Raw genomic sequence first — 24,646 nt, forward strand, 5'->3', positions numbered from 1 at the left:
TCAAAGGTCTCAGAGCTCATAAGTAACTAAGCTTCAATACAAACCCAGTTCTATCTTAATATCGAAGTCGCCAGCAGTTAATTCTTGGAACTGTTTTCTACCTGTTCTTTTTTAAAAATACATTTTTATTGATTATTTAGAGAGAGGAAGGGAGAGAGAGAGAGAGAGATAGAAACATCGATGTGAAACATCAATAGGCTACCTCCTGCACACTCTCTACTGAGGATCAAGCCCACAACTGGGGCATGTGCCCTGACCGGGAATCCAACCAGTGACCTCTTGGTTCATGGGTTGAGGCTCAACCACTGAGCCACATCGGCTGGGCTCCTTTCTACCTATTCTCCCCTAGTCTCATAGCTCTAAATAATAGCTCTGGAATGATGACCTCCATTTTGGGTCTCCAGCCTGAACCTCTCCACTGAATTCCAACTCATATGCCAACTAACAGCTCCCTATCTCCATTGAGATGTCTAATAGACATCCTAAACTTTTAATATACAAAACCATATTTATCTTTCCCCCAAAACCTGCTCTTCTTATCTCTCTTTTGTCACAGTTCATTGCAACTCCATTTTCTCAGGCCAAAAACATTAGTCACTTTGAAACCTCTTTCTTTTACATGCCACATACAATCCATTAGCAAAGTACTGTTGGCTCTGCCTTCAAAATATATCCAGAATCCAACTTCTTCCTACCATTTCACCATTACAACTCTGGTCCAAGCCATCGTCATCTCTCACTTGGATTATATAATTGCCTTGATCTTGTTAGCATGCCTGGCTCCAGTCTGTTCTCAACATTATAATTTTTTGATCCATTTCTTAAAAATATTTTTTTATTTATTTCAGAGAGGAAGGGGGAGGGAGAGAGAGATAGAAACATCAATGATGAGAGAGAACCATTGATCAGCTACCTCCTGCACGCCCCCCCACTGGGGATCAAGCCCGCAACCCGGGCATGTGCCCTTGACCAGAATCGAACCTGGAACCCTTCAGTCCCCAGGCCGAAGCTCTATCCAGTGAGCCAAACCTGCCAGGGCTTTAATCCATTTTTAAAGGATTATCTATTTCAAGATAATCCTTTAAAATTATCAGTCAGACATTTCTCATTTTAGAACCCTTTAGTCCAGCGGTTCTCAACCTGTGGGTCTCGACCCCTTTGGCGGTCGAACGACCCTTTCACAGGGGTCACCTAAGACCATCCTGCATATCAGATATTTACATTATGATTCATAACAGTAGCAACGTTACAGTTATGAAGTAGCAACGAAAATAATTTTATGGTTGGGTCACAACATGAGGAACTGTATTTAAAGGGCCAGAAGGTTGAGAACCACTGCTCTAGTCACTAGAGTCTAGCTTTCTATCTCACTCAGAGTCAAAGTGGCCTAAAGGCCCTATACTACCTGCACCCCCTCCCCAGCCCATTTCCTCTCTGATTTCATCCTATAATAATCTTCTTTGGGAATTTTTGTCTGTTTTGTTTACTGAGGTTTTCTTAGCATATTTTAGTAATAATGCTTGGCATATGGTAAGGTGATTAATAAATATTTGTTGAATTAATGAGAATTATCTAACTCTAAAGTATACCCTTTTCATGATTTCCTTCTACGCATATATTGGTGGCTCTGAGTTAAATTTGCTTGGCTGGACTCTCTTCAAAGTGGCTCTTATATCAAAGTTTCACTTTTGGACCAACAGACGAGACATTTGGTCTCCTGGGGTTTTAGTGGCTTTCATTCCTTTAAGCATGAGTTGGCCCAGATTCTTATGCAGTAGTTACAAAATTGATCAATAAGGGTATTTTGCAGGAAGAATAAGCCAGAAAAGCAGCACTGCTTCTATAATTTAGAGGCTATTGTTTGTTACTTCTGGATTTTAAAAAATTAAATAAAAATAAATTCTAATAAGAGCCAAGTTAAAATTTTCACATGGACATGTAATATTCATTGTTACTCAACTATCTCGATGACATTCTGTAACAATTGCTTAATTTCTGGAAAAATATTTCTAAACAACTTAAGTATGCCAATAGCTTTTGTACAGGCCTCTCTTTTGGTCACACACACTGAGGGAATAATGTGGGAGTGGATACAAACAAGGCTAGCTTTAGACTATCTAAAGGCTATCAAATGTAAGTTAAGTAAATTATGTTCCACTTATATGATGGAATACCTTACTATTATGCAGACATTTAAAAGCATGTGACATGAAGAAACATTTGTGGTATAACGTTTAAATTAAAGAGTAGATTAAAATAAGCATATATAACTTGATACAAATTTTTGTGGCAGTTTATTTTGTTGAGATATTAATTCTACGTGTTCTCCTATTCCCCCGCCCCTCGTCCCCATCCAAGCAGGTATCTAGACCTCGGGTTTTTATAAGGCAAAAATCAAAAGCTGCTTAGAGACAACATAAGCTCTCCTTGTCTTTTGAAATGAGAGGAATGCCTTTAAGGGTGAGGTAGAAGAGAGGTTTAGAAGTCTGTAGCCCATTGGTGAAGTGAACAGCTAAGACTTCCATTTAGCTCTGTGACAGGGCAGAGGATGGTGGCACAACCCCAAAGATGAAGGCTGCACCTGGCTGCAGGGGCTGCCAGATTCACTCACTTGATTCCAGACTGTTGAGTTCCAACGATGGTAAAGGAATATTGGAGTCATCACATCTGAAGGAAAGATGGCACATAAAAGGGAATTTCAGCAGTAAATCAATGTGTAAAGACGACCAAATAATTTGAGGTAATCCCAGATACTTCCACAATAATTATGGCCCTAGTAACTTTGTACAATCCTATATGGAGAGGGAATGCTCAATAATAATGGAGATTGAGTTTCCACCAGCATGGTAGGATGGTAGCTCAGGGTTAGATTCAAGTTGATATAAAGAAATGCAGTCTTTCTTTATATGGAGTAAGAGTCTCACCCACAATGTACATACAGACAATGTTTTACAAATTATAAATATTGGAAAATATATTCTCAGGATAATTTCCTTCCATTCTTTAAGGAGATATTGTTGTAAGGAAAAGAAATCACTAAAATTTTAACTGTGATTTCCTCTACCTATTGTATGATGGGATTATTCTTCATACTGTGCATTTGAAAAAAATTAAATAAATGTATATTCCTTTCATAATTGGAAAAATTATAAGAACAACTGCAGCCCTAACCGGTTTGGCTCAGTGGATAGAGTGTCAGCCTGTGGACTGAAGGGTCCCAGGTTCGATTCCGGTCAAGGACACATGCCTGGGTTGCGTGCAGGAGGCAACCAATCAATGATTCCCTCTCATCATTTATGTTTCTACCGGTATCTCTCTCTCCCTCTCCCTTCCTCTTTGAAACAAATAAATAAATAAATAAAATAAAATAAAAAAGAATGAATTTTTAAAAAAAAGAACAACTGCAACATGATTTTTATTAGATATCTGAGCAGGTACAAAACAGGGAAGGGCATATATCACAATCTTAGGTTCTATTTTCCAGCTGTTTCAAACCTACTGGTATTGTTCCTAGAAGCATAATATACACTAAACCTCAAGAAAAGATAACAGGTTTGTCTCATATTAAAAAAAAAGTATTAGACCACCTGCACCCTGTAAAAATATAAAATATTACTGTATCAGTCAGAGTAGCAGCAAGAAACAGATGGCACAACAAAAGGGGCAACTGAAGGGAGTATGATCAGAATGTGGGTAGGAAAACAGCAAGAGACGATGCCGTACCACTGCCAACCTGGTGCCAACATGGAGAGAGAAGGGGTAATAAATACTTTATCTCCTACTGCCTTCTGATCTCCTGCTCGCACCCTCCATCAGCTGAGTTCAACCAGAAGCCAGAGAGGAAGGGAATTGCTGCTGTAATCCATAAAGGCTGAAGTAGATACACAGGGGTAACAGAGAATATCTAGCATGGTGACATTAAAGTGCAAGCAATTCTACAATTTTACTGTAAATATTTTCAAATTTAAAGATTCTACTAGAAGAGTACTAAAAATACAAAGTTTTAGATAGCCATCTTTGGTACTATGCAATGTATGGATAAAAATATTCATTATATAGTATTTTTATAATAGCGGAGACTTGAAAATAATCTAATTGCCACCCATAATTAAGTTATTAGATTCCTACACAAGGGAATACTATGCAACTGTTGAAAACAATACAGATCATTACTTATGGATATGAAAAGATGGCCATATTTTTTAAGTGTACTATTCATTCAGTAATATTCATTAAGCAGTTAGTATGTGCGAGGCATTGTGCTAGGTGCTGGAGAAACAAAAGAGAACAATCTGTCAATTTAAATCTGTTATTTTAATCCACTAAATTAACAGTGATTTTAAAAAATGACAACTAATATTGTTGAATTTAAGGAGGAGGACATTCATATACTATTGTTCAGAGTAAATTGGTAAAACATTTCTGGAGGGCAGTGAGCACTTTTTATCAAAAGTCTTAGAAATATCCATTTCATTTGACTCTGTAATTCCATTTTTATGAATTTATTCTAAAGATTCTAAAGAAGGGAACAGAGATGTACACGAAAAAATGTACCAAACAGCTCATAAATAAATTGCTTGGGAGGAGGGGTACTTAAATATTAAACAATAGGGACTTCGGTAAATAAAATATATGGACATAAGGCTTCCGGAATACTAGGAGGCTGTGTTTAACCTGGAAATTGTTTAACATGGAAAAATGTCCAAAATATATAAGTGAAAGTGTTTAAAAAGAGTGACACTCAATTGTCCCAAACTTGAATCAATCACTTAAGTGATCTCACATCCTTAAGGATCCTTTCCTTTTTTAAAATATGTTTTTGTTGATTTCAGAGAGGAAGGGAGAGAGAGCTAGAAACATCAATGATGAGAGAGAATCACGGATCAGCTGCCTCCTGCACGCCCCACGCTGGGGATCTACTGGGGATCGAACCATGACCTCCGGGAATCGAACCATGACCTCTGGGGATCGAACCATGACCTCCGGGAATTGAACCATGGCCTCTGGGAATCGAACCATGGCCTCTGGGAACCGAACCATGACCTCATGGTTCATAGGCGGATACTCAACCACTGAGCCACACCGGCCAGCCTCCTGAGGGATCCTTTCCACTCTTACCTGAGCCTAGGAACTCAAAATTAGTCATCGTCGGCTGTCGGTAGACGTTAGGTTGGCAACTGTTTGCAGTGTCCTCAACTATTTAATCTTAGGAACTTACTAATGCTCTCAAAAGAGAAAATACATATTTCCGAAGAGAGTGTCCTTTTTTTTTTCTTAGTGACCTAATCTATCAGAAACTGCGCTTGGTTTAGGGGGGGGCGGGTAACAGAAAGACATTAATGCCCTCAAAAAGTTCAGTCTGGTGGGAAGAAACCAACAATAATGACGAAGAAGGACCAATGACAACAGGCCCTGGCAGATGAGTTCTCCTTTTGGATTCCAAAGCGGAAAGAAAAGCATGTACACAGACAACATGCTCCAGCCAGAGTGTTATGGTTGACCCAGAAGACGGCCCGCTATGTCGTGCCTTTCTCGCGGCAGCCTCGTTCTTCTCCCGGTCACACCACACACCCAATCTCGGTGGACGGTACACGAGAGGCTGAGCCGCGCACAGGATCACCCGAGTGTCAGCGGTCTTCCCGGCCGGGCCAGTGAGAAACTGGAGGAGATGTGTCTGCAACACACAGGTCAGTCGCGAGGATGCGAGAAGCGTAACTTGGTGCTGGCCGCCCAGCAGCTCTTCGGCGCCGGGGACATCCCGGCCCGGGATTTCCCGCCAATCTCAGTGCCACCTTCTCCGAGGCCCCGCCCACCTCCGAACGTCAGAGCTCGGAGGGCGGGGAAGCGTTGGACGCCTATCGATGACTCTGGGATAGAATGCTCTGCCCTGCGCCTCTGCCGTCGAAATGACGTAGACTTCCCTGTCGATCGCCGAGCGGTAGTTTCGGCAGCGCTCCCTGATCCGCAGCCTTGCAGGAGGAGCCGCCAGCCAGGGCCGCGTCGGAACCATGGTGCGTTGGGTTCCAAGCCCAGGCAGGGTTGGGGCAGAGGTCCGCTAACGGGCCGGTGGCGAGCCGCGTCTCCAGTCAGTCCTTTAGAGCGGCCGGGGGCCACGGGGCACGGAGACCAGAGCCGGCGTGAGGGTTCGGGCAGTGATTCAGCATCTCCGGCCCGGCCGGGAGGGAGAGGGGCGGTCGGGAGTCGGTGCGGCCTTTATCCGGGATTGGTTTCACTTTCTGCCGGGCCTCAGACACTACTTCCTCCGTGAACTAGCCTCCTTCGCCCTTCAAGTTCTTTCAGTGGAGCAGATGCTGAGCGGTACTGAATGGTCCCTCGTGCTCTGCGCGGGGGGAAAGGGAGGGGGAAATAGGGACTTGAGTTGGAGGCCTCCCGGTACTGCCATTGCGGACTTGACCCCAGGGTTTGGGTTCCGGTACCGCGTGCATTTTCCTGCTGTGCCCATCTAATTGCCGTCTCCCCTAGAACTCCATGAGAAAAGGCCATTTTCAGCCACATTGTCCAGTCACCTCGTTTTACAGATGAGTAAACCAAGGCTGAGAGGAGGTGTGATGTTATCAGGATTACAACATAGGTCTCAGGGCTTCCAGGACTCAACCTGTTCACCCCCGTGATTGTTCTCCCAGTAGACTTGTTTTAAAAAAAAAGTCATTAAAGCGGTAATGGTTCTGTCGCTGTCGCTATTTGCGTCCACTTCTGCCTTCTTGAGGACATTTTTGTGTTTATTCCTTCAATATGAAGGTCTGTACCTACAAGGCACTATTTTAAGTATGGTGAGCATTCCAAGATAAAATAGACATGTCCCTAAATCATAATATAAGGAAGAAAGGACGCGAGGTGAAGAACTGGTGGGAGTATGTGTTGGGGGAAAGTTGGAAGAAAAGGTGGAGAAACTTCAAGAGAGAGACATTTGAGCTAGATTTTCAAAAAGGGATGCTTTTGATTATTTATTAAAGGCTGGTATAAGGGAAGAACATAAGCAAAGATATGAAGGAGAGTTGACACACATGAACTTTCGGAATTGATGGAACCCAAAAGGAGTCCTGTGTATGGTCTTTGGTAGGATTGGAAGTTGGGAAGAAAGGTCCCACCCAGATCTGCTTCCGCCCTCGCCCACTAGCTCATGTTGTGTGTAAAACTGGCTTGCAACTAAGTACATACAGTAGTAACCTTACAGTAAGATTGTATTGACAGCATTGTATTAATGTTGAATGGGAACAGATGGGAAAACTTTTTTTAAAATTGTTTTTATTGATTTCAGAGATTAAGGGAGACAGAGACAGACAGACATCGATGTTGAGAGAGAATCATTGATCAGCTGCCTCCTGCACGCCCCACACTGGGGATTGAGCTTGCAATCTGGGCATGTGCCTGACTGGCAATCAAACCATGACTTTCTGATTCATAGGTCAACGCTCAACCACTGAACCACACCAGCTGGGCAGGAAAACATTTTTTTTAATAATAGAGCTAGTTAAGAGTTGGGATTTGTAATGTTCTTATATTAATAGGTCTATTTTCTTTTACTTTCAGTTTCGCAACCAGTATGACAATGATGTCACTGTTTGGAGCCCTCAGGTAAATGTTTCATACAATTTCTGTGAAGTGGCTTTTGGTGGCTGCAGTATGTTTAGAAACTCATGAGATTGTAGGCTGTGAGAAAATGGGATAGAATCACTTTGGACAGTCCTGGGCCCTAAATTTATCATTAAAGTAAGTTTTCTGGTTTAAAAATAATCATTTGAGATTTAACTATGCTCACCTGAGATTTGGGAACTCTTTAAATTTATAAGAGGGTCTTGTAAGATGACTCTAAGATATCTTTTTTTTTTTTTTAGGGCAGGATTCATCAAATTGAATATGCCATGGAAGCTGTCAAACAAGGTTCAGCCACAGTTGGTCTGAAATCAAAAACCCATGCAGTACTGGTTGCATTGAAGGTAAGTAAGTAAAGCAATAAGTGTATCTTCCTCGTTTAGAAAACAACTATCAAGCGTAAGTTTCACTGTATAGATAATAAAATTTTAAACTTGTTTGTATGTCTTATAATGTCTGTTTTTAGAGAGCACAGTCAGAGCTTGCAGCTCATCAGAAAAAAATTCTCCATGTCGACAACCATATTGGTATTTCAATTGCGGGACTTACTGCTGATGCTAGACTGCTATGGTGAGTATGATCATGAAAAACAAGCAACATCCCTTTTGACTTATCATTGATTTCATTTCTAGAGAAGAACCAGTTAAGATATGTTAGAGAGTTCTCTACCAGAGTATTTATAAGTTAAAATTGTGAACACTTTAGTGGATTTGGGCTCAGTTATTAAGTATTCCATTTCTTGATTCCTATAATAATAACAAATAGAATTAAGCATATTAGCACATTTGAGAAATCCCTGAATAATGTGAAATTAGTATCTCAGTGTGTATTGTTTGAAATGATGTTTTGTCTAAGAAGAGCTTGACAACTTTTTTCTGATTTCTGAGAAACAGCTGAACTACCCTTGCTTTCTTTAATACACCAGAATTTATTTTTTGAAAAACTTAATTCTGGATACTGCATAGTATACACAGGCGATTTAGATATAGATCTTGTAACTAGGAAATGCAAATCTAGTAATATATCTATAATAAAAGGTAGAAAGTGGAGAGTAATACATAGATGTTTGTGGGAGTCCAAAGGAAATGAAGATTATTTGTAGTTGAAAGGCATTTTGTAAATGAAGAGCTAACGCTTTGAAATCACATAGAATGAGTTTACTTCCTGCCTCTACACTTAGTATCTGAGATTGGGTTAGTTGCTTAAACTCTCAATTTTTTTAGTATTATTTTTTTCAAGGTTATTGTTAAGTAGCCTAATATGTAGAGCACTTAACAGTACCTTCAGGTAATATGTGAGTGTGTGTATTGGGATATGGGAGGTAATAAGCCAAAACTAATATGTTTAAGTCTGTGACTTAAATAGGGAAGAAAGTATATAACCACTAAGGGGAAATTAATGCTAATGTTTAAGATTTGTAGTTATCCAGCGAACTCCTGTTCTCTTAAATCAGTAGTATAGTGACAACATTATTGATTTCTGGCAGTTCTTGAAAATGTAAAATATATTGCACTGTCAAACATTTTATTTAACCCAATCTATCTAAAATGCCTTGTCAACATGTAATCAATACAAAAACTACTGAGATATTTTACATTTTTTTTTATACGACATTTCTTTGACATTTCATGTATATTTGGTATTTATGATACATTTCAATTTAGACCACCCACTTCTTAAGTGCTCAGTAGTCACATGTGATTAGTACATGCAATATTGGGACAATGCAGTCTGAGATAGCCTTGGGAAGTGGACTTAAATAAAGTACTGAGCAAAGAGCTGGTTCCTACAGTCAGCATTTAATCATCAGATGTGACATGCACACAAATTGGACAAAGCAACACAGAAAGAAAGGCGGATATCTGTTGTTTATCCTCTTGCCTTTAATAGTTAGCCATGAATTCCCTTTTCCCCAATGTCAGACTTGCTTGAATTTTGCCAGGTTTAGCAGTGAGATTCAGTAGTCAGGAACAAGTAACAATGTCTTAGTATGGATTCTATTTCTTGCAATTGCTGTCTTGCGGAAATTTTAGTTTTCAAGAAAAAACAGAGTAAACTTGTTCCTGGCTAAAGACAGAATTCAAGATAATCTTTTTGACAGTGGGAAGGATAAGAGAAGAGAGAATGTTCTTTTTCTCTCACTCAGCCTTCTTGCTGTTCTGTAAAGTGCCCTGAAACAAAGGTTTTCTAAAGGAATATTTTAGTTCTGAGGGGTTTTTTTTGTTGTTGAAACTTCATGTACTCCCCTACCCCCAGAGTTTGATATAAAAACGCATCCTTCCATGTCTTTCTGGTTCCCTTATATGAATGTAATCCATGTAAGTGTCTGGAAGAGAGCAAAATGAAATCAAACTACTTAATTTAGATTTGAATAACTCTGTGATTTGAAATTACTAATTTTTCTTGTTTCTTTTTTAGTAATTTTATGCGCCAGGAGTGTTTGGATTCCAGATTTGTATTTGACAGACCTCTTCCTGTGTCTCGTCTTGTATCTCTAATTGGAAGCAGTATCCTTTTTATGTTAGCATTTTGGACATGAACTTTAAAGATTTTTGATACTTAATCCTTTATGTTAGTTATTAGAAATATTGTAATATATAACATAGGTAAGATTGCGGGAAAAAGTTAGTTACTTTTCAATAACAGAATGTTTAAAATTTAGAAAGAATTATGGGAACTTTTACTATAGAAGAATGGGTTCTAAAATATGGAATTGGTTTGCTCTATCATTAGCCCTTATAAGTAATTGATATTTTGCAGACATAGATAAGTTCAATTTCAGTAAAACTAACCAAGAGGAGATTTAAACTTTTTTTTGGTTCTAGATGTCCTAAAAATATTCTTGACTGCTTATATCCAAAACAAATGGAAATTCTCTTTATGAGAAGAAAACATTTTGTGAATAGTTGAACATTTTTTGGTGGATAGTTGAACATTTTTTTAATAATAGGCCAAAGAAATATTGCTCTGTTTTGGTTTTCTTCTTCCTATGGTAGATTATGCAGAAATTTAAAAAAAATCAAAGTTCTTTGTTAATTTTAATTTGAAAAGAAAGATAGTATTTTATTTCTTGTTAGAACAGGCTCTTTAACTAGTTTAAGAGACCCAGATACCAACACAAAGATATGGCCGAAGACCATATGGTGTTGGACTGCTTATTGCTGGTTATGATGTAAGTTCACAGAATATTTTTTACATTTTAATGATTTTTTAAAAACTGACTAGAAATTTTCTAATTTTTAGTTCAATCAAAATCAAGAATTATGTGGTGTTTTTTCCCCTCCTATTTGTAGGATATGGGCCCTCATATTTTCCAAACCTGTCCGTCAGCTAACTATTTTGACTGCAGAGCTATGTCCATTGGAGCCCGTTCTCAATCAGCTCGTACTTACTTGGAGAGACATATGTCTGAGTTTATGGAGTGTAAGTGATTTTTATTTGCCCCCTCCAGTCTTTATATAGTGAATTAACACAGCATCCTAAATGAAGAAAACTACCAGTCTTACAGTAAGAATTTTTTTAAAAATTAAGCCTATGAAGTGTTTATTATTTCTGTTACACATGCTAGTTATTAGCCCTTCTAACTACCGCAGTAGTTACATCCACTAATAGGACTTTTTCAAATACAAATATGTGTCCCCAACCTTGAAGAATCTTGATTCAGTTGTTCGGAAGTGTGCCCCAAACAGTTGAGAAACACTGTTTGCAACTGTTACTTTTCTATGGCTCTGTTCTTACTTTTAGCCACACTGACATTTCTGCATAAACAAATAAAAACTCAGTGTAGCTGTAGGGAAAAAAGGTAAAAGATGTGAGATGGCCCTAGCTGGTTTGGCTCAGTGGATAGAGTGTCGACTGCGGACTGAAGGGTTCTGGGTTCGATTCCACTCAAGGGCACATGCCCGAATTGCGGGCTTGATCCCCATGCAGGAGACAGCTGGTCAATGATTCTCTCTCATCATTGATGTTTCTATCTCTCCCTCACCCTTCCTCTCTGAATCAATAAAAAAATATTTTTAAGAAATGTGAGATGATAGGACAGGTTTCCAAGTGCTTTGCTTATGCAAAGGTCTTAAATTTTAACACAAGCTTTTTAAATCATTTATTGAGGTGATCATGTGGGTTGTTCCCCTTTCTATTGTGGTATATTGCATTAATTGACTGAATGTTCAACCATCTTTGCATTTCTGGGAGAAATCCCTCTTGGTCATAGTGTATGATATAAACTATATGTATAAGTGCTTATATAAACATATAAATATTGCTAGATTCAGTTTGGTGTATTTTGTTGAGTTTTTTTGTGTCTATATTCATAAGTCAAATCGACCTATAGTTTTATTCTCTTGTGATGTCTCTGTCTAGTTTTGCTACAAGCCTTTGAGCTTTATCATTTGTGAATCAGGATTTTGATTTAACTCAGCATAAGGAAAAGTCAAATTCAGTAACAAACGATGTGTCCTCATTAAATAAAACAATAATCAGCAATGTTATCATTACTAGAAGATTATAGGGCTAAACATTAAACTTTTGGCTGTTTTTATTGTGATATATTTAATGTGACTAAAACCATGATTTCAATGTATAGATCTAACTAATAAAAGAAGGCTAGCATGAAGATGGAATAAAGAAATAATTGTTAATTTATTATATATAGGCAATTTGAATGAACTGGTTAAGCATGGTCTGCGTGCTTTAAGAGAGACACTTCCTGCAGAACAAGATCTAACTACAAAGGTAAATACCATGTTTTCCAATTGTAGATATTAACATTACAGTTTAATCATTAATTGCATAAATTTAAGTAATAGAGGAGTGGATGCTTACAGATCTTTAATTTGGGAGATGGTTGCCTTGGCTCATTCTTTTTTTTAAGCTGTTCATTTAGTGATCTGATTTTGAAATTCCTTTTAAACTTTTTTTGTTTTTGTATAAAGCCAATAGGTCTGATGTAGAATGTTCTTTATTCCTTCAGCAGATAGGAGTATCTTTATATTATTAATTTAGTTGACAAATATATGTATTAAGCACATCCCACATGCAGGCACTAAACATTGAAAATATAGTAAACACTAGAGGCCCGGCACATGAAATTTGGGCGCAGATACGGTCCCTAGGCCTGGCCTGCGATCAGGGCCATCTTTCTGGCTGCCGGCAGCCAGCCCCGCCGCCACCCACCCCCAGTTCCCCATTCACCATTGGGTGATCAGAGCCTGCAGGCCGGGGAGGGAAGGACCGAGAAGTTGGCCGTTCCCGCCCCAGCCGTGGGTTGCCCTCTGTGTGTGGGGCGAACAGCAGGGCGGGGGCCTTGGCCTGGTGCTACCCGTGTTTCCCGCCACCCACCCCTAGTTCCCTATTTGCCATTGGGCAATGGGAGCCTGCCAGCCGAGGAAAAGAATCCGAGAGATGGTCAGTGCGCCTCATAGTGACTGGTCGAGTGGTCGTTCTGGTCATTCCACCATTAGGGTAAATTTGCATATTACCCTTATCTACACTAATAAAAGAAACATGCAAATTGACCATCCCTCTGCTACGCCCACCAGTCAATCAGAGTATGCAAATTAACACAACAAAGATGGCGGTTAATTTGCATATGCAGAGCGAAGACTGGAGACAGTGTAGAAGGAAGCCAAGCACTGCAGAAGGGAGTGAAGCTGGGGAGAAGCAAACGGGGCGGCAGAGACAGGAGGGAAGCAAGCTGAGGCGGGCTTCACTCCCTTCTCTGCTTTGCTCCGGCCGCAGGAAGCCCTATTCTTGCAGGAATCTTCCTGCAACAGGCCTCTAGTATAGGATAATAAATATCTTGGCTTTTATGATATCTATATCCAAGTGGCGGGAGATAGACAATGTACCCATAAGTAAGTTATATAGTATATAGATGGTAATAAACACTGTAGAAACAATGAAACAGGGTAAGAGGAGAAAGAATAACCAACTGGATGTAGGAAGGAGGTATGGTCGGTATAATTTAAAACAGGTGTCAAGGATGGCCTCACTCAGAAAGTGGAATGTGCCCTGCTCAGGACACATATACGAATCAACCAATGAATGAATAAATAAGTGGAACAACAAATCTCTATCTCTAAAAATCAATTTAAAAAGAAAGAAAGAGCCCAGCTGGTGTGGCTCTGTGGTTGAATGTCAACCTATGAACCAGGAGTTCACGCTTCAATTTCTGGTCAGGGCACATGCCTGGGTTGTGGGCTCAATCCCCAGGGTGGGATTTGCAGGAGGCAGCCGATCAATGATTCTCTCTCATCATTGATGTTTCTCTCCCTCTCCTTCCTCTCTGAAATCAATAAAAATATATTTAAAAAATAAAAAAAGAAAGTGGAACTTAAGGAAAAGATCTAAAGGAAGTGAGTGAGTGAGCCATACAGATGACTAGAGCAAGATTATTCCAGGGAATCCAAGTGCAAGGAAGGGCCTTGGGTCCAGAATGTTTCTAGTATTCAAGACAAGGAGGCTGGTAGTGTTGGAGTTAGTGATCAAGAAGAAGTGAAGAAAGGAAGTCAGAGAGGTAATGGATTGAGTATGTCCTATGATAAGTACTTTGGATTTTACTATGAGTGGGCTGTTAGAGTTTGAACAGAGGAATACCATGATTTGATTTAGGTTTTAAAAGACACTGGCTGCTATTTTGAGAACAGATTCTAGTGTGAGCATGGGTGGGAATAGTTTTAAGACTTACAGTCATTCAGGTGAGAGATTGTTGCAGATTAGGCAGAGTCATAGAGTTTGAGATGACAAGAAGGGGTTCAATTTTGGGTATGTTTTGAAATTAGAGCTAAAAAGTTTGCTAACAATTTGGTTGTGAGGGTGAGATGGGGGTGCTGGGGAGGAGAGAGATGTCTTAAAAGTTTGGGCCTGGTAAAAGAAAGATATTTATGATTTACTGATGTGGATAAAAAAGGGGAAGAAATAGGTTTTGGTGTAGAGGTTGTGGAGGAAAATCAGGAAGTTAGTTTAGGACATATAAAATTGTTTGCCCATTTGGCTATACAGAGTAAGCAGTTAGATGAGCACCCCCGGGATTTTGGTGGAGAATGTTTAGCCTGGAGTTACAAATCTTAAGAGTCTTTATGTAGAAATTAGATGCCCGATGCAAGAGTAGGCCTTCCTTCCCTGGCCTGTACTAGCTTCCCTCTAGCACCTGGGACCTGGGCTTCCCTCCGGCCGCAAGCAGGCATCCAGGACCCTGACTCCTCCTAGCCCCGGCTTCGTCCAGAAGGTCGTCTGGAAGGACACCCAGTCTAATTAGCGTATTATGCTTTTATTATTATAGATGGCTTATAGAGACTGGACTGGATGTGATTGCTAAAGGAACTGAATAGTTAGACAAGAGGTTTGAAGATTGGGCCAAGGGCACTCTAACCTTTAGAGATTGAGAAGTGAGTAGGTATTAGCAAAAAGGTCTGAAAAAGATGGCCAGGGAGGTAGGAGGGAAACTTGGAAAAAGAGGCATCCTTAAAAGCAAATGAAGAAACTATTTTAAGGAGGAGGAAATGAAAAATTGCTAATCAAGGAAGATGTGGATTGAGAATCATTAGATTAGCAGTTATGTCTCTGGGGACTTGAGTAGACAATCTTAATGGAATGGTGGGGCAAAATCCTGACAGGAATGGAATCAGGAGAGAATGGGAGAAGAGGAATTGATGGACAGCTCTTTGAAGGATATGAGAAATGGGGTGGTGGCTAAAAGAGAAAAAAAGGAGTTTGGTTATTTTGTATTTTTTTGAACATCATTTTTTTTTTTTTTTTAAGAGAGGGAGAGAGATAGAAACAGAGAGAGATAGAAAGAGAAATCATTGATCGGTTACCTCTTGCATGCCCCCTACTGGGGATCAAGCCCACAACCCCAGGCATGTGCCCTGACCTGGAATCGAACCAGCGACCTCTTGGTGCATGGGATGATGCTCAACCAAATGAGCCATACTGGCCAGGCTATTTTGGTTTTTTAGATGGGAGAAATTATAGCGTGTCTGCTGCATGAGAATAATTCAGTATAAAGGGAACCATATATGTATGAGAAAAACTGCTAGACCAATTTCTTTGTGAACAGTACACAGGTGGAAAGTTAGGTCTTAGAGAAGAAATTGGATGATTCAGTAACAGAAAGGGAGAGAATGTAGGGACACAGATACAGGAAAGAGTGGATTCTGTGGGAGCTTGTGAATGTTCTCTTTTTAATTTGCTTTTATTTTCTCAGTGAAATAGCAAGGTTTTCATCTGTAAGAAGAATGGGGAATGGTAGAGTTATCCAAGAGAATGGGAGATTGGATGATCTAGGGACCTGTACAGCACAATGCAGGAACCATTAAAGGCCTCCTTGAAGTTAATGATTATTTATTAAAGTGAGATCAGTCAGAATATTATAAATCCATTTTGTTATAGTGGTTAGATAATTATTTAGTATGTATGTGAAAACTTTATAGCCTGCATAATCTTTTCTAAAATAAATTTTCCTGTTATAAAAGTAATATTCTTTTAAAAAAAATTAGGATCCCTGGCCAGTGTGGCTCGGTTAGAGCATCATCCCATGCCCTGGAAGGTCCCGGGTTTGATTCCTGTTCAGGGCACATACCTAGGTTGCAGGTTCAATCTTGGTCAGCGTGCGTGCGGGCGAGAGGCGGGCCAATCAATGTATCTCTCTCACATTGATGTTTTTCTCCCTCTTTTCTCTCTCTCTCTCTCTCTCTCTCTCTCTCTCTCTCTCTCTCTCTCTCTCTTCCTCTCCTCCCTCTTCCTCCCTCTAAAAATCTAAAAATAAAAAAAAATTAGGAACGTACATTAAATTTTAAAAATGTGTTTAAAATGTCTGTAATGCCATCACTCCAAGGTAACTATCTTTTAAAAGTTGGGTATGGACTGTGGACATTTACAGTTTGGAAACGTTAGCTCAGGTATCTGGCTTTCTGACTTCATAGTTTTACTGAATCATAGAAAATGGCCTTTATATCCGTATGCCTGCAATTTTCACTAAAATTTTAATTTACAGGAGCTATTTTGCAGTGGTTGGCATTCACTGAACATTTTAAGCATTGCTCTTTAATTTTTCCATGTAAAAAATAGTTGCAAGCCCCCACTATATTCAGCTCTTTAGACCCCAAAACTTACTGTTTCCTTGGTAAGAACCATCATCTCTTAACTTATATGAGTGATAAATTTGATTATTTCTTAGGAGTTAGGGTTACTTCCTAGCTAAGTGGTTTGCTCCCTCACACTTGTCTACAGCACATTTCCATTATGAGCCAATGTGCAAATTTTCTAGATGACATAGACCTTTGGGGTTATTCATGATGATCAAAAGTGAGTATTTATTTTTTTTTTTTTTTTTTTTTTTTTTTTTTTTTAAATATATTTTTATTTTTATTGATTTTTTACAGAGAGGAGGGGAGAGGGATAGAGAGTTAGAAACATCGATGAGAGAGAAACATCGACCAGCTGCCTCCTGAACACCCCCCACTGGGGATGTGCCCGCAACCAAGGTACATGCCCTTGACCGGAATCGAACCTGGGACCCTTGAGTCCATTTTCTAGATGACATAGACCTTTGGGGTTATTCATGATGATCAAAAGTGAGTATTTAAATTGCAAATTACAAGAGCTTACTAGTTAAGTGTTATTCAAGTGCTATATAAATTTTTATTCTGCTCCCCCCCACACATTTAACATAAGCATTTTTCAACCTAAATTTTCTCGATTTTTAAATTTTTACCTTTTCCCCTTCTCAGAATGTTTCCATTGGAATTGTTGGTAAAGACTTGGAGTTTACGATTTATGATGATGATGATGTGTCTCCATTCCTGGAAGGCCTTGAAGAAAGGCCACAGAGAAAGGCACAGGTATGTAACTAATCATAACACAAGAGGCTTTGTTCTATAGTAAACTGTTCCTTCTACAACTGTGTAAATCTACCATTTTTGTCTTTAATTATTGAGATAAGCTCATAATTCAAATGGCAGTAGCAAAACTAAGCTGAGTAAAGTAAAATACTGAGGGGGGAGTGGTCTCCATAAACACAAAAAGGGTTGATTAGTTATATATTTTACATTTCTCACAATTCTGTGGGTTGATTGGGACTCAGCTAGATGGTTCTTTGCTGGTCTCACTTGGGTCTCTAAAACATTGCAGTCAGTCCAAGGTGGTTTTACTCACATGCCTTTACTCACACTTTCTAGGTATCTTACAGAGACAGGTAGAAGGCTGGGCCCTCTGTTGGAATGGCTGGGCCTCTGTCCATGTAGTCTTGGGGGTCTTTCTTTCTCAAGGGTCTCTTCAGCAGGGTGGCAGCTCAGAGTTTACAAAAGTTCAAAACATTTTTAAGGCTGAGGCCCAGGACTGGCACAGCATCACTTCAGCACATCTTGTTGACTAAAGCAAGTCATAGGGCCAGCCAGGAGTCTATAGTAGGGGGAACAGAAAATTAACTGGGGACCAGCTTTGGAAGCAAAGTTAGCTCTTCACAAATACTGAGAAAGGATCAAGACCTGTTGGTGAATCTCATTACATGTTGGCCTTTTATATTGGATATTTAGAATGCCCATTTGCTATTGATATATGCTTATTTGCTATTGAAAATAAAGTGTCCTGTTCAGAAATTTCTTCTACAGCATTAGTTTCTTTGCAATTTGAAAAGGGTATTGTTGGTATTTGGAGAAGCAAGATTTGCATTGTTGAAACTGCTGTTGGAAGGCTTTTTATTCTTGAGCAAGATATAAAGTATAATAAAATGCTAGAATTGTTCAGTAACACTATATCTATTTAAAAAACAACAACCTTTGTTTAGAAATTTTAACAGGACAATGAACTAAAACTTGAGTATTGAAAATATACCTAACCCCTTTTTCTCATAGATTTCTTTATAATGTAATATTGCATATTTTCTTTTTTCTTCCTCTCTTAAGCCTGCTCAACCTGCTGATGAACCTGCAGAAAAGGCTGATGAACCAATGGAGCATTAAGTGATAATCCCCCAGTCCATATGTGTATTAGCAAATGCGTAAGAATGCAGGAACATGTACTGATGACAATATTCTATACTTTGAACCAAATGGTATGTTTTAGGAATCAGTCCAGATGTGAGGTTTCAAATTGCAAGCAGCTTCACTGAAACCATATAATGGGATGCATTTTTTTTTTTTTGGAGAGGGTCTATATAATCATTTTCTAGAAAGTACAGTTGCCTTTACTAATGTTTTTATATGAAGAACTCATTGTCTTTCTGGTTTTAAATACAACTGTGAAATAAAATTGTTTCATTGGCTGGTATATTGGTGTTTTGTTTGTTTTTTAAATAGTTTCAACTATATAAATAGTAGTCTGAGATTACATCTGGTCAGTTGCCATGTTTGTAAAATAAATTGCCTTATTTTTAGTGGTGGGGGAAAATAATACCTATTATCTATCACAACCTTAAACCAATTTCCCAGTGTATGGACTGGCTGCATGAAAATTCATGGAGATTTGATTTAGAATCTTCACAGGTAAATGGTGTGGTGTTTTTTCCAACCAGCAGATGGCAGTAGTGATAGCTCTGGTCTCATGTAGGGAATTTTTTTGCAAAAATAGCAAAAGGGAAATTTTAATCTGAAACCTTCATTTCTGCTTATTCCTCCCCAGCCACATTCTGGCATAATCTTTAATCTGCCTTCCATTATCCTTTGAGCTATGTAGCAAGATACAGTACTGCAGAACAATTTTTATCTTTTAAGATTCATATCTTTCTGGAGGGAACTTGGACTTTAGACCTACTTTTACTAGTTAGCTGCTATTGGCTTTGGACAAGTTATTTAGCCCTAATTAAGAAAATACTTTGGCCCTGAGCAGTTTTTCTCAGTGGTTAGAGTGTTGGCCCACAGACCAAAGGGTCACAGGTTCCATTCCTGGTCTAGGATCCATACCTCGGTTGCAGTTCAATTCCCAGCCGAGAAGCAACCAATTGATGTATCTCTCTCACATCGATGTTTCTCTGTCTTTCTCTCTTCTCCCCCTCTGCCCTCCCTTCTGCTCTCTCTAAAAATCAATGGAAAAATTATCCTCAGATGAGGATTAAAAAAAAGAAAGAAAATACTTTGGAGAATTATTTTGAAGGTTAAATCAGATTTTATGTGAAAATATCTTGTATATTAAAAAATTTATAAAATGGTAGTTTAATTTTGTTCTAGGTTGCCCAAAACTTTGTTTTTTATATTTTTATTGATTTCAGAGAGGGAGGGAGAGGGAGAAACATCAATGACTAGAGGCCCGGTGCACGAAATTTGTGCACAAGTGTGGTCCCTAGGCCTGGCCGGCAATCGAAGCACGAATGTCTGGCGTGGAAGAGCAGGTCCCAGTTAACCTCTGGGCCCTGAGCAGCACTTGAACCCCCAGGTTCCCACGCCTCCCCTCCACCTGAGTCACGGTGCCCAAATCCCCACACAGAGATGCAGTGAGCGCGGCTGGACACCACAGGCCGAGGCGCAACGTGGGCCTCTGGTCTGCCCAGCGGTGCTGCATGGAAGCCGGGTGGGCAGCGTGCTCTGTCCTGGCCGGCCTTGCAGACCAGCTCTCGCGTGAACCCACAGGGAGCCCGACCGGCCTCTGCAGTCCCAGCGGCTGCGGCCAGGCCCACCTGGAAGAGGCCACACGGGTGCGGGCAGGCTCCTCGTGGGCACCCAGCACCTGAGCGCAGGGGCTGCCCTGGCGTCCCAGGGGAGGGTAACGGGGAGTGAGCGAGCTCGGCAGATACCCCACATTCTCACTGCACCTCCGTCCCCATCACATACCCTGCCGCCCCTGCTGGTCGCCATCTGTGAGGCAATTGGTCCCCCGCTCACACCGCCTTGGCCTGGTGCCGCCTGCTCACCTGCTCCTCCATCCCACTGTGGTCCCGCTTTTGTCAGGGCTCATCGGGACCAGCAGCACCTCCACTGCCGCCTGCTGCAGATGCCCGCTATGTTCCGCACTGCCCCCTGGTGGTCAGCACATATCATAGCGAGCAGCCGAACTCCCAGTTGAACAATTTGCATATTAGGCTTTTATTATATAAGTTATATAGGATGAGAAAGAATCATTGACAGGTTGCCTCCTGCCCACCCCCTATTGGGGATCTAGCCTGCAACCCAGGCATGTGCTCTTGACTGAAATTGAACCTGGGACCCTTCAGTCTGCAGGCCTGAAGCGCTATCCACTAAGCCAAACTGGCCAGAGCTGCCCAGAACTTAAAAGTGTAATAGATTTAAATCTCTGTGAATTCTTGAGGGCAGAATGATTAAGATAAACTGGCAACCTTGTTGAAAGAAAGACCTCTAACTTAATATTGGATATATGAGATGTTGGTGTTTGTTCTGGAGTAGCCTCAGGAGTCTATCATTTGAACTTGGGACGAGGCCACAAGTACAATGTGGTGGCCATTTAAACAACAATGAAATTGTATCAAGCACATGTGACTCCCACAAACACAAAATAATGCTGAATGAGAAGGAGTCCTCCCACATGCCTTCAGATTCAATGGGTGTATAATCTGGTGGAGGGAGAGTAAGTGGGGAATTTCATAATATGCTCTTTCCTCAGCTATCTTTCCCCTGTGCCTTTTCTGGCATGAGCTTTGTTAAGTGATTATATTATTTAAGCTTATGTGTGTGTGCATCATTTTTGTACACTGTTCTCTAAATGTAAACCAATTACTTGGTTGGCATTCAGTTGGAAAAAAAACCTGATCTGTATTATGCTTTAGGGTCAATTTTAGTAACTTTTTTCAATATGTAATTTTTAGTCTTATGCACTGACTTCAAAACTTGAAATTTTCCTCGTTCCAATAAGATTCAACCCCATTGTACAGAGTTCATTGTGATGCCTTTTCATGTTTTGTCTAATTGTTATACTCAGTTATCCCATTTGCTCTATGTTAATTATAAACAATTCCTAATGTCTTTACATAGAAACTCACTTTGATATACAGATAATATTCAGTTCACATGGAATTTATTAAGCATCTATATGTGCATCTTTGAAGAACTGGTATGATTAAAAATAAGAGTCAATAAAATTGGTGGCAGGATTCAGGTTCTAGTCCCAGCTTTTTCAGTGTTTGGCCATTTTGCATTTTGGGATATTTCCCTTTTTCCTAGGCCTTAATTTCCTAGACATTTAAATGTTTATGATTCTTGATATATGACAAGGTCCTTGCTCAAATAATTTATAATTTAAAAAGCATTCAAAATGATGTAATTACATGCTAGAGTAAAAATAAGTCCCAAAACAAAAGTACATGTTACAACAAGTCAGGAAGAGCCTGGCTGGTGTGGCTCAGGGGTTGAGCGTTGACCCAGAAACCAAGAGGTCATTGGTTCAATACAGAGGGCACATGCTGGAGTTTTTAGCTTGATTCTGATCAATGATGTTCCTCTCTCATCAGTAGTTTATAGTTTGAAAGGAGATAATATTTTACTTGTGTACTCACACTCTTAAGTAGTAATGGAATACTTCCTGATTTTTGTTCACTTACTACGTTTCTATTGAGGTCTATTTTTAGAGAAGGAAAAAGAAACCCTGTTTTATGGCATTTAAACTGATACCCTAATATACAAAAGCTATGTGTGTGTGTGTGTGTTCATACATAGTAGAATGGAATGAAAATTAATGAATAAACTTTAGTTATTTTTAGACCCCCAAAATACTTAAGGTTATAACTAGAAAGGTAAAGAACAAAATCTGTCCTATCTCTATCTCCCTCTTTCTCTAAAATTCAATACAAACATATTTTTAAAAAATAAGTAAGTCAGGAAGAATTAGGGTGTGTAAAGTTCTGCTCAACAACTTATACTTAAGAATATACAATATAAACACTATGTGCAGGCCTTAAATGAGGTTTTCTAGAACATCACATTTTTGGGCCTTTTTTCATATTTAATAGTTTACTTATCTTGGTCGTGGTAAGCCTCAAATTTTATTCTATAATACAATGGAGTCTCCAGGGCAACTGAAGTAGGTATGGTTAATATTACATCCTTGATATGACAAAATTATAGAATGGAGAACAGGTTAGTAGTTGCCAGGAGTTATGCAGGGAAGTGGCTGTGATTATAAAAGGATAGGAATGATCCTTGAAATGGAATTGTACCTTATCTTGATGTGGTGATCACATGAATCTAAACTTGGTAACTAAATACACAAATGAGTGCATGTAAAACTGGTGAAATGGGCCCTAGCCGGTGTGGCCCAGTGGTTGAAGTGTGGGCTTATGCAACGGAAGGGTTAGACCAGGACCGTGTGCTGGAGGCAATCAATGTGTTTTTCTCCCCTTCCCTGCCTTCCACTCTCTAAAAATCAATGGAAAAAAAATACCCTCAGGTGAGGATTAACAACAACAAAAGAACTAGCGAAATGTATGGATGTCAATTTCCAGGATTTGCTATTTTACTATTATTAGACAAGGTGTTATATCACTGGAAGAAACTAGGTGGAAAGTACATGGGATTTCTGTATGTCACTCCACAGTGATCTCAAAACAGTTTTTTAAAACTTAATGCACAGGGTTTGAGGAGCACTCAGAAAGTGCTATGACAATTTTAAGTGCAGACCTTAAATGAGGTTTTTGTGATCTATTTTGGGTGCTCAATAACATTTTTTGCTTGATGGCTCCAAAAAGAGGAAATCTCAAAATAGCTGCGTTCTGGATGGATGAAGCACTCTTGTGTTCTAACTCCCAAACTGAAGTTACCTGTCAATAAGGGCAGTTTCTGTCAGACCTCTTTGTATTCACAACCTATTGCTTAAGACTTCATTTTTTAAAACTTAATTGGCCAGAAAACCCTTTTTGAGCGGGGCGGGGGTATGGAACCTCAAATGCGCAAAACCGAAGGTGCGATGGCTTGCTATAGCTGTATAAACTAGGTCTTTGGAAATAGGTAAAAGCCTTTAAAACAGTGACTGTCAATCCCTTTGTGCATAAAAAAATTTATAATTTACTGGGTGTTCCTAAAAGATCATGAAAGGGACGGTAACCGAAAAAAAAAAAAAAAAAAAAGACCAGAAATCACAAGTGCGACTCTGATGTCGAGCAACTCCAGCCTAAATGCAGAGACAAAGATTCGGATCACTGCAGATGTTAAGAACTGAAATGGATCTTCACATAATATAGTGTTCCTTATTAGAAGAACTCAAGTTACTGACCCGAATAATATTTCGTTATTTTCCGTTGATTAGTGGGTGAACTAGAAAAGGGTTTCCAGCTCCCAATCTTGCGCTCTTTCCCACTGGACCATCCAGCCCTGTGTAAACTGTGTGTCCCCGCTCTCCAAACGTCCTCCCCTTGGCTGTTTAAATTCCTGCAATAAGAAACAATTTCTAAATAGCGTTTGAATGACCACAGCGCTTAATTCAGGCATGTAAGGAAAACAATGAATACGCGTTTCGAGTCCTTTTGCGGCCTAAACCATCCACGGGCGAGAGAAGAGAAAGTTGGGACTGCCGGCAGCGCGCAGCCGCAGGACGGAGGCGGCGTGTCCTCTCTGAGCCGCCGTAGGTGCGAGGTGGCCGGAGCCCGGCTCGTCTTCCCACCCCCTTCCACGTCAGCCAAGGACTCTGCGGAGCCGCCGCTACTGCTGGGGGTCGGAGCCTTAGCAGACGGTCCCGCGGTCGCCCCCGCTGCTGCCCCCCGGAGCCAGGTAGCGGGCCACGAGCCCCCCATCCCAGAGGCGAGGCGGCCTGGGGAGACGCGGAGGAACGGGCTCTCTCTGGGGAGGGGCGGAAGGGGAGAGACTAGGCCGCTCGTGTCCAGGCCTGGCGAGGGGGTCTGGGCAGCTCTGGGCCAGACGCCCGGTCCCGGCCTGCGTACTGGCCGGGGATCTCCTCCCTCCCAGGCCGCCCCGGGCTCGCCGTTCCAGGCAGGGGCTGGCTTTGCAGGAAGAAAGGGACGGGGAAGGGGGTGGGGGTGCAGCGCCCCGAGAGAGGGACCCACGTAGGCAGTCGGGTCCCACCGTGAAACGCGATGCAACGCTAAGGTTTTAGCCGAGCGGTGGTGCCCAGGGCGTGTGAACTCGGGCCGCTCGGG

General features: G+C 40.5%; 2 protein-coding genes across 3 annotated transcripts in view; both read left to right on the plus strand.

Annotated features, from left to right (window-relative positions):
* The first annotated feature begins 5,860 nt into the window (after positions 1 to 5,860).
* Positions 5,861 to 18,882, plus strand: PSMA1 (proteasome subunit alpha 1). Of its 2 annotated transcripts, none has more exons than XM_006089578.3 (10): positions 5,861 to 6,011; positions 7,552 to 7,596; positions 7,857 to 7,958; positions 8,081 to 8,184; positions 10,033 to 10,121; positions 10,716 to 10,786; positions 10,908 to 11,037; positions 12,269 to 12,348; positions 17,346 to 17,456; positions 18,519 to 18,882. In XM_006089578.3, the coding sequence occupies exons 1-10, from the start codon at positions 6,009 to 6,011 to the stop codon at positions 18,573 to 18,575; spliced, it is 792 nt and encodes a 263-aa protein (XP_006089640.1). In that variant the 5' UTR covers positions 5,861 to 6,008; the 3' UTR covers positions 18,576 to 18,882. The 2 variants fall into 2 exon arrangements, with proteins under 2 accessions (XP_006089640.1, XP_023610277.1); XM_023754509.1 differs by lacking the exon at positions 5,861 to 6,011 and adding an exon at positions 6,666 to 6,791.
* A 5,252-nt stretch (positions 18,883 to 24,134) lies between these two features.
* Positions 24,135 to 24,646, plus strand: part of COPB1 (coatomer protein complex subunit beta 1) — a 32,475-nt gene continuing 31,963 nt past the window's right edge. The window contains exon 1 of the mRNA XM_006089579.3: positions 24,135 to 24,260. The gene's annotated coding sequence lies outside the window, so the exon portion shown is untranslated. The remainder of the gene's footprint in view (positions 24,261 to 24,646) is intronic.

The sequence above is a fragment of the Myotis lucifugus genome, unplaced genomic scaffold (assembly GCF_000147115.1).
Source record: "Myotis lucifugus unplaced genomic scaffold, Myoluc2.0 scaffold_61, whole genome shotgun sequence".
Taxonomy (NCBI): domain Eukaryota; kingdom Metazoa; phylum Chordata; class Mammalia; order Chiroptera; family Vespertilionidae; genus Myotis; species Myotis lucifugus.

Excerpts from the sequence above, each read along its gene's own strand:
- PSMA1 (XM_023754509.1), top strand. The coding sequence starts at position 6,681 with ATGGTTCTGTCGCTGTCGCTATTTGCGTCCACTTCTGCCTTCTTGAGG. Across the intron at positions 10,122-10,715 it reads TGTATCTCTAATTGGAAGCA|AGACCCAGATACCAACACAA; the intron begins GTATCCTTTTTA and ends AACTAGTTTAAG. Across the intron at positions 17,457-18,518 it reads GGCCACAGAGAAAGGCACAG|CCTGCTCAACCTGCTGATGA; the intron begins GTATGTAACTAA and ends TCCTCTCTTAAG.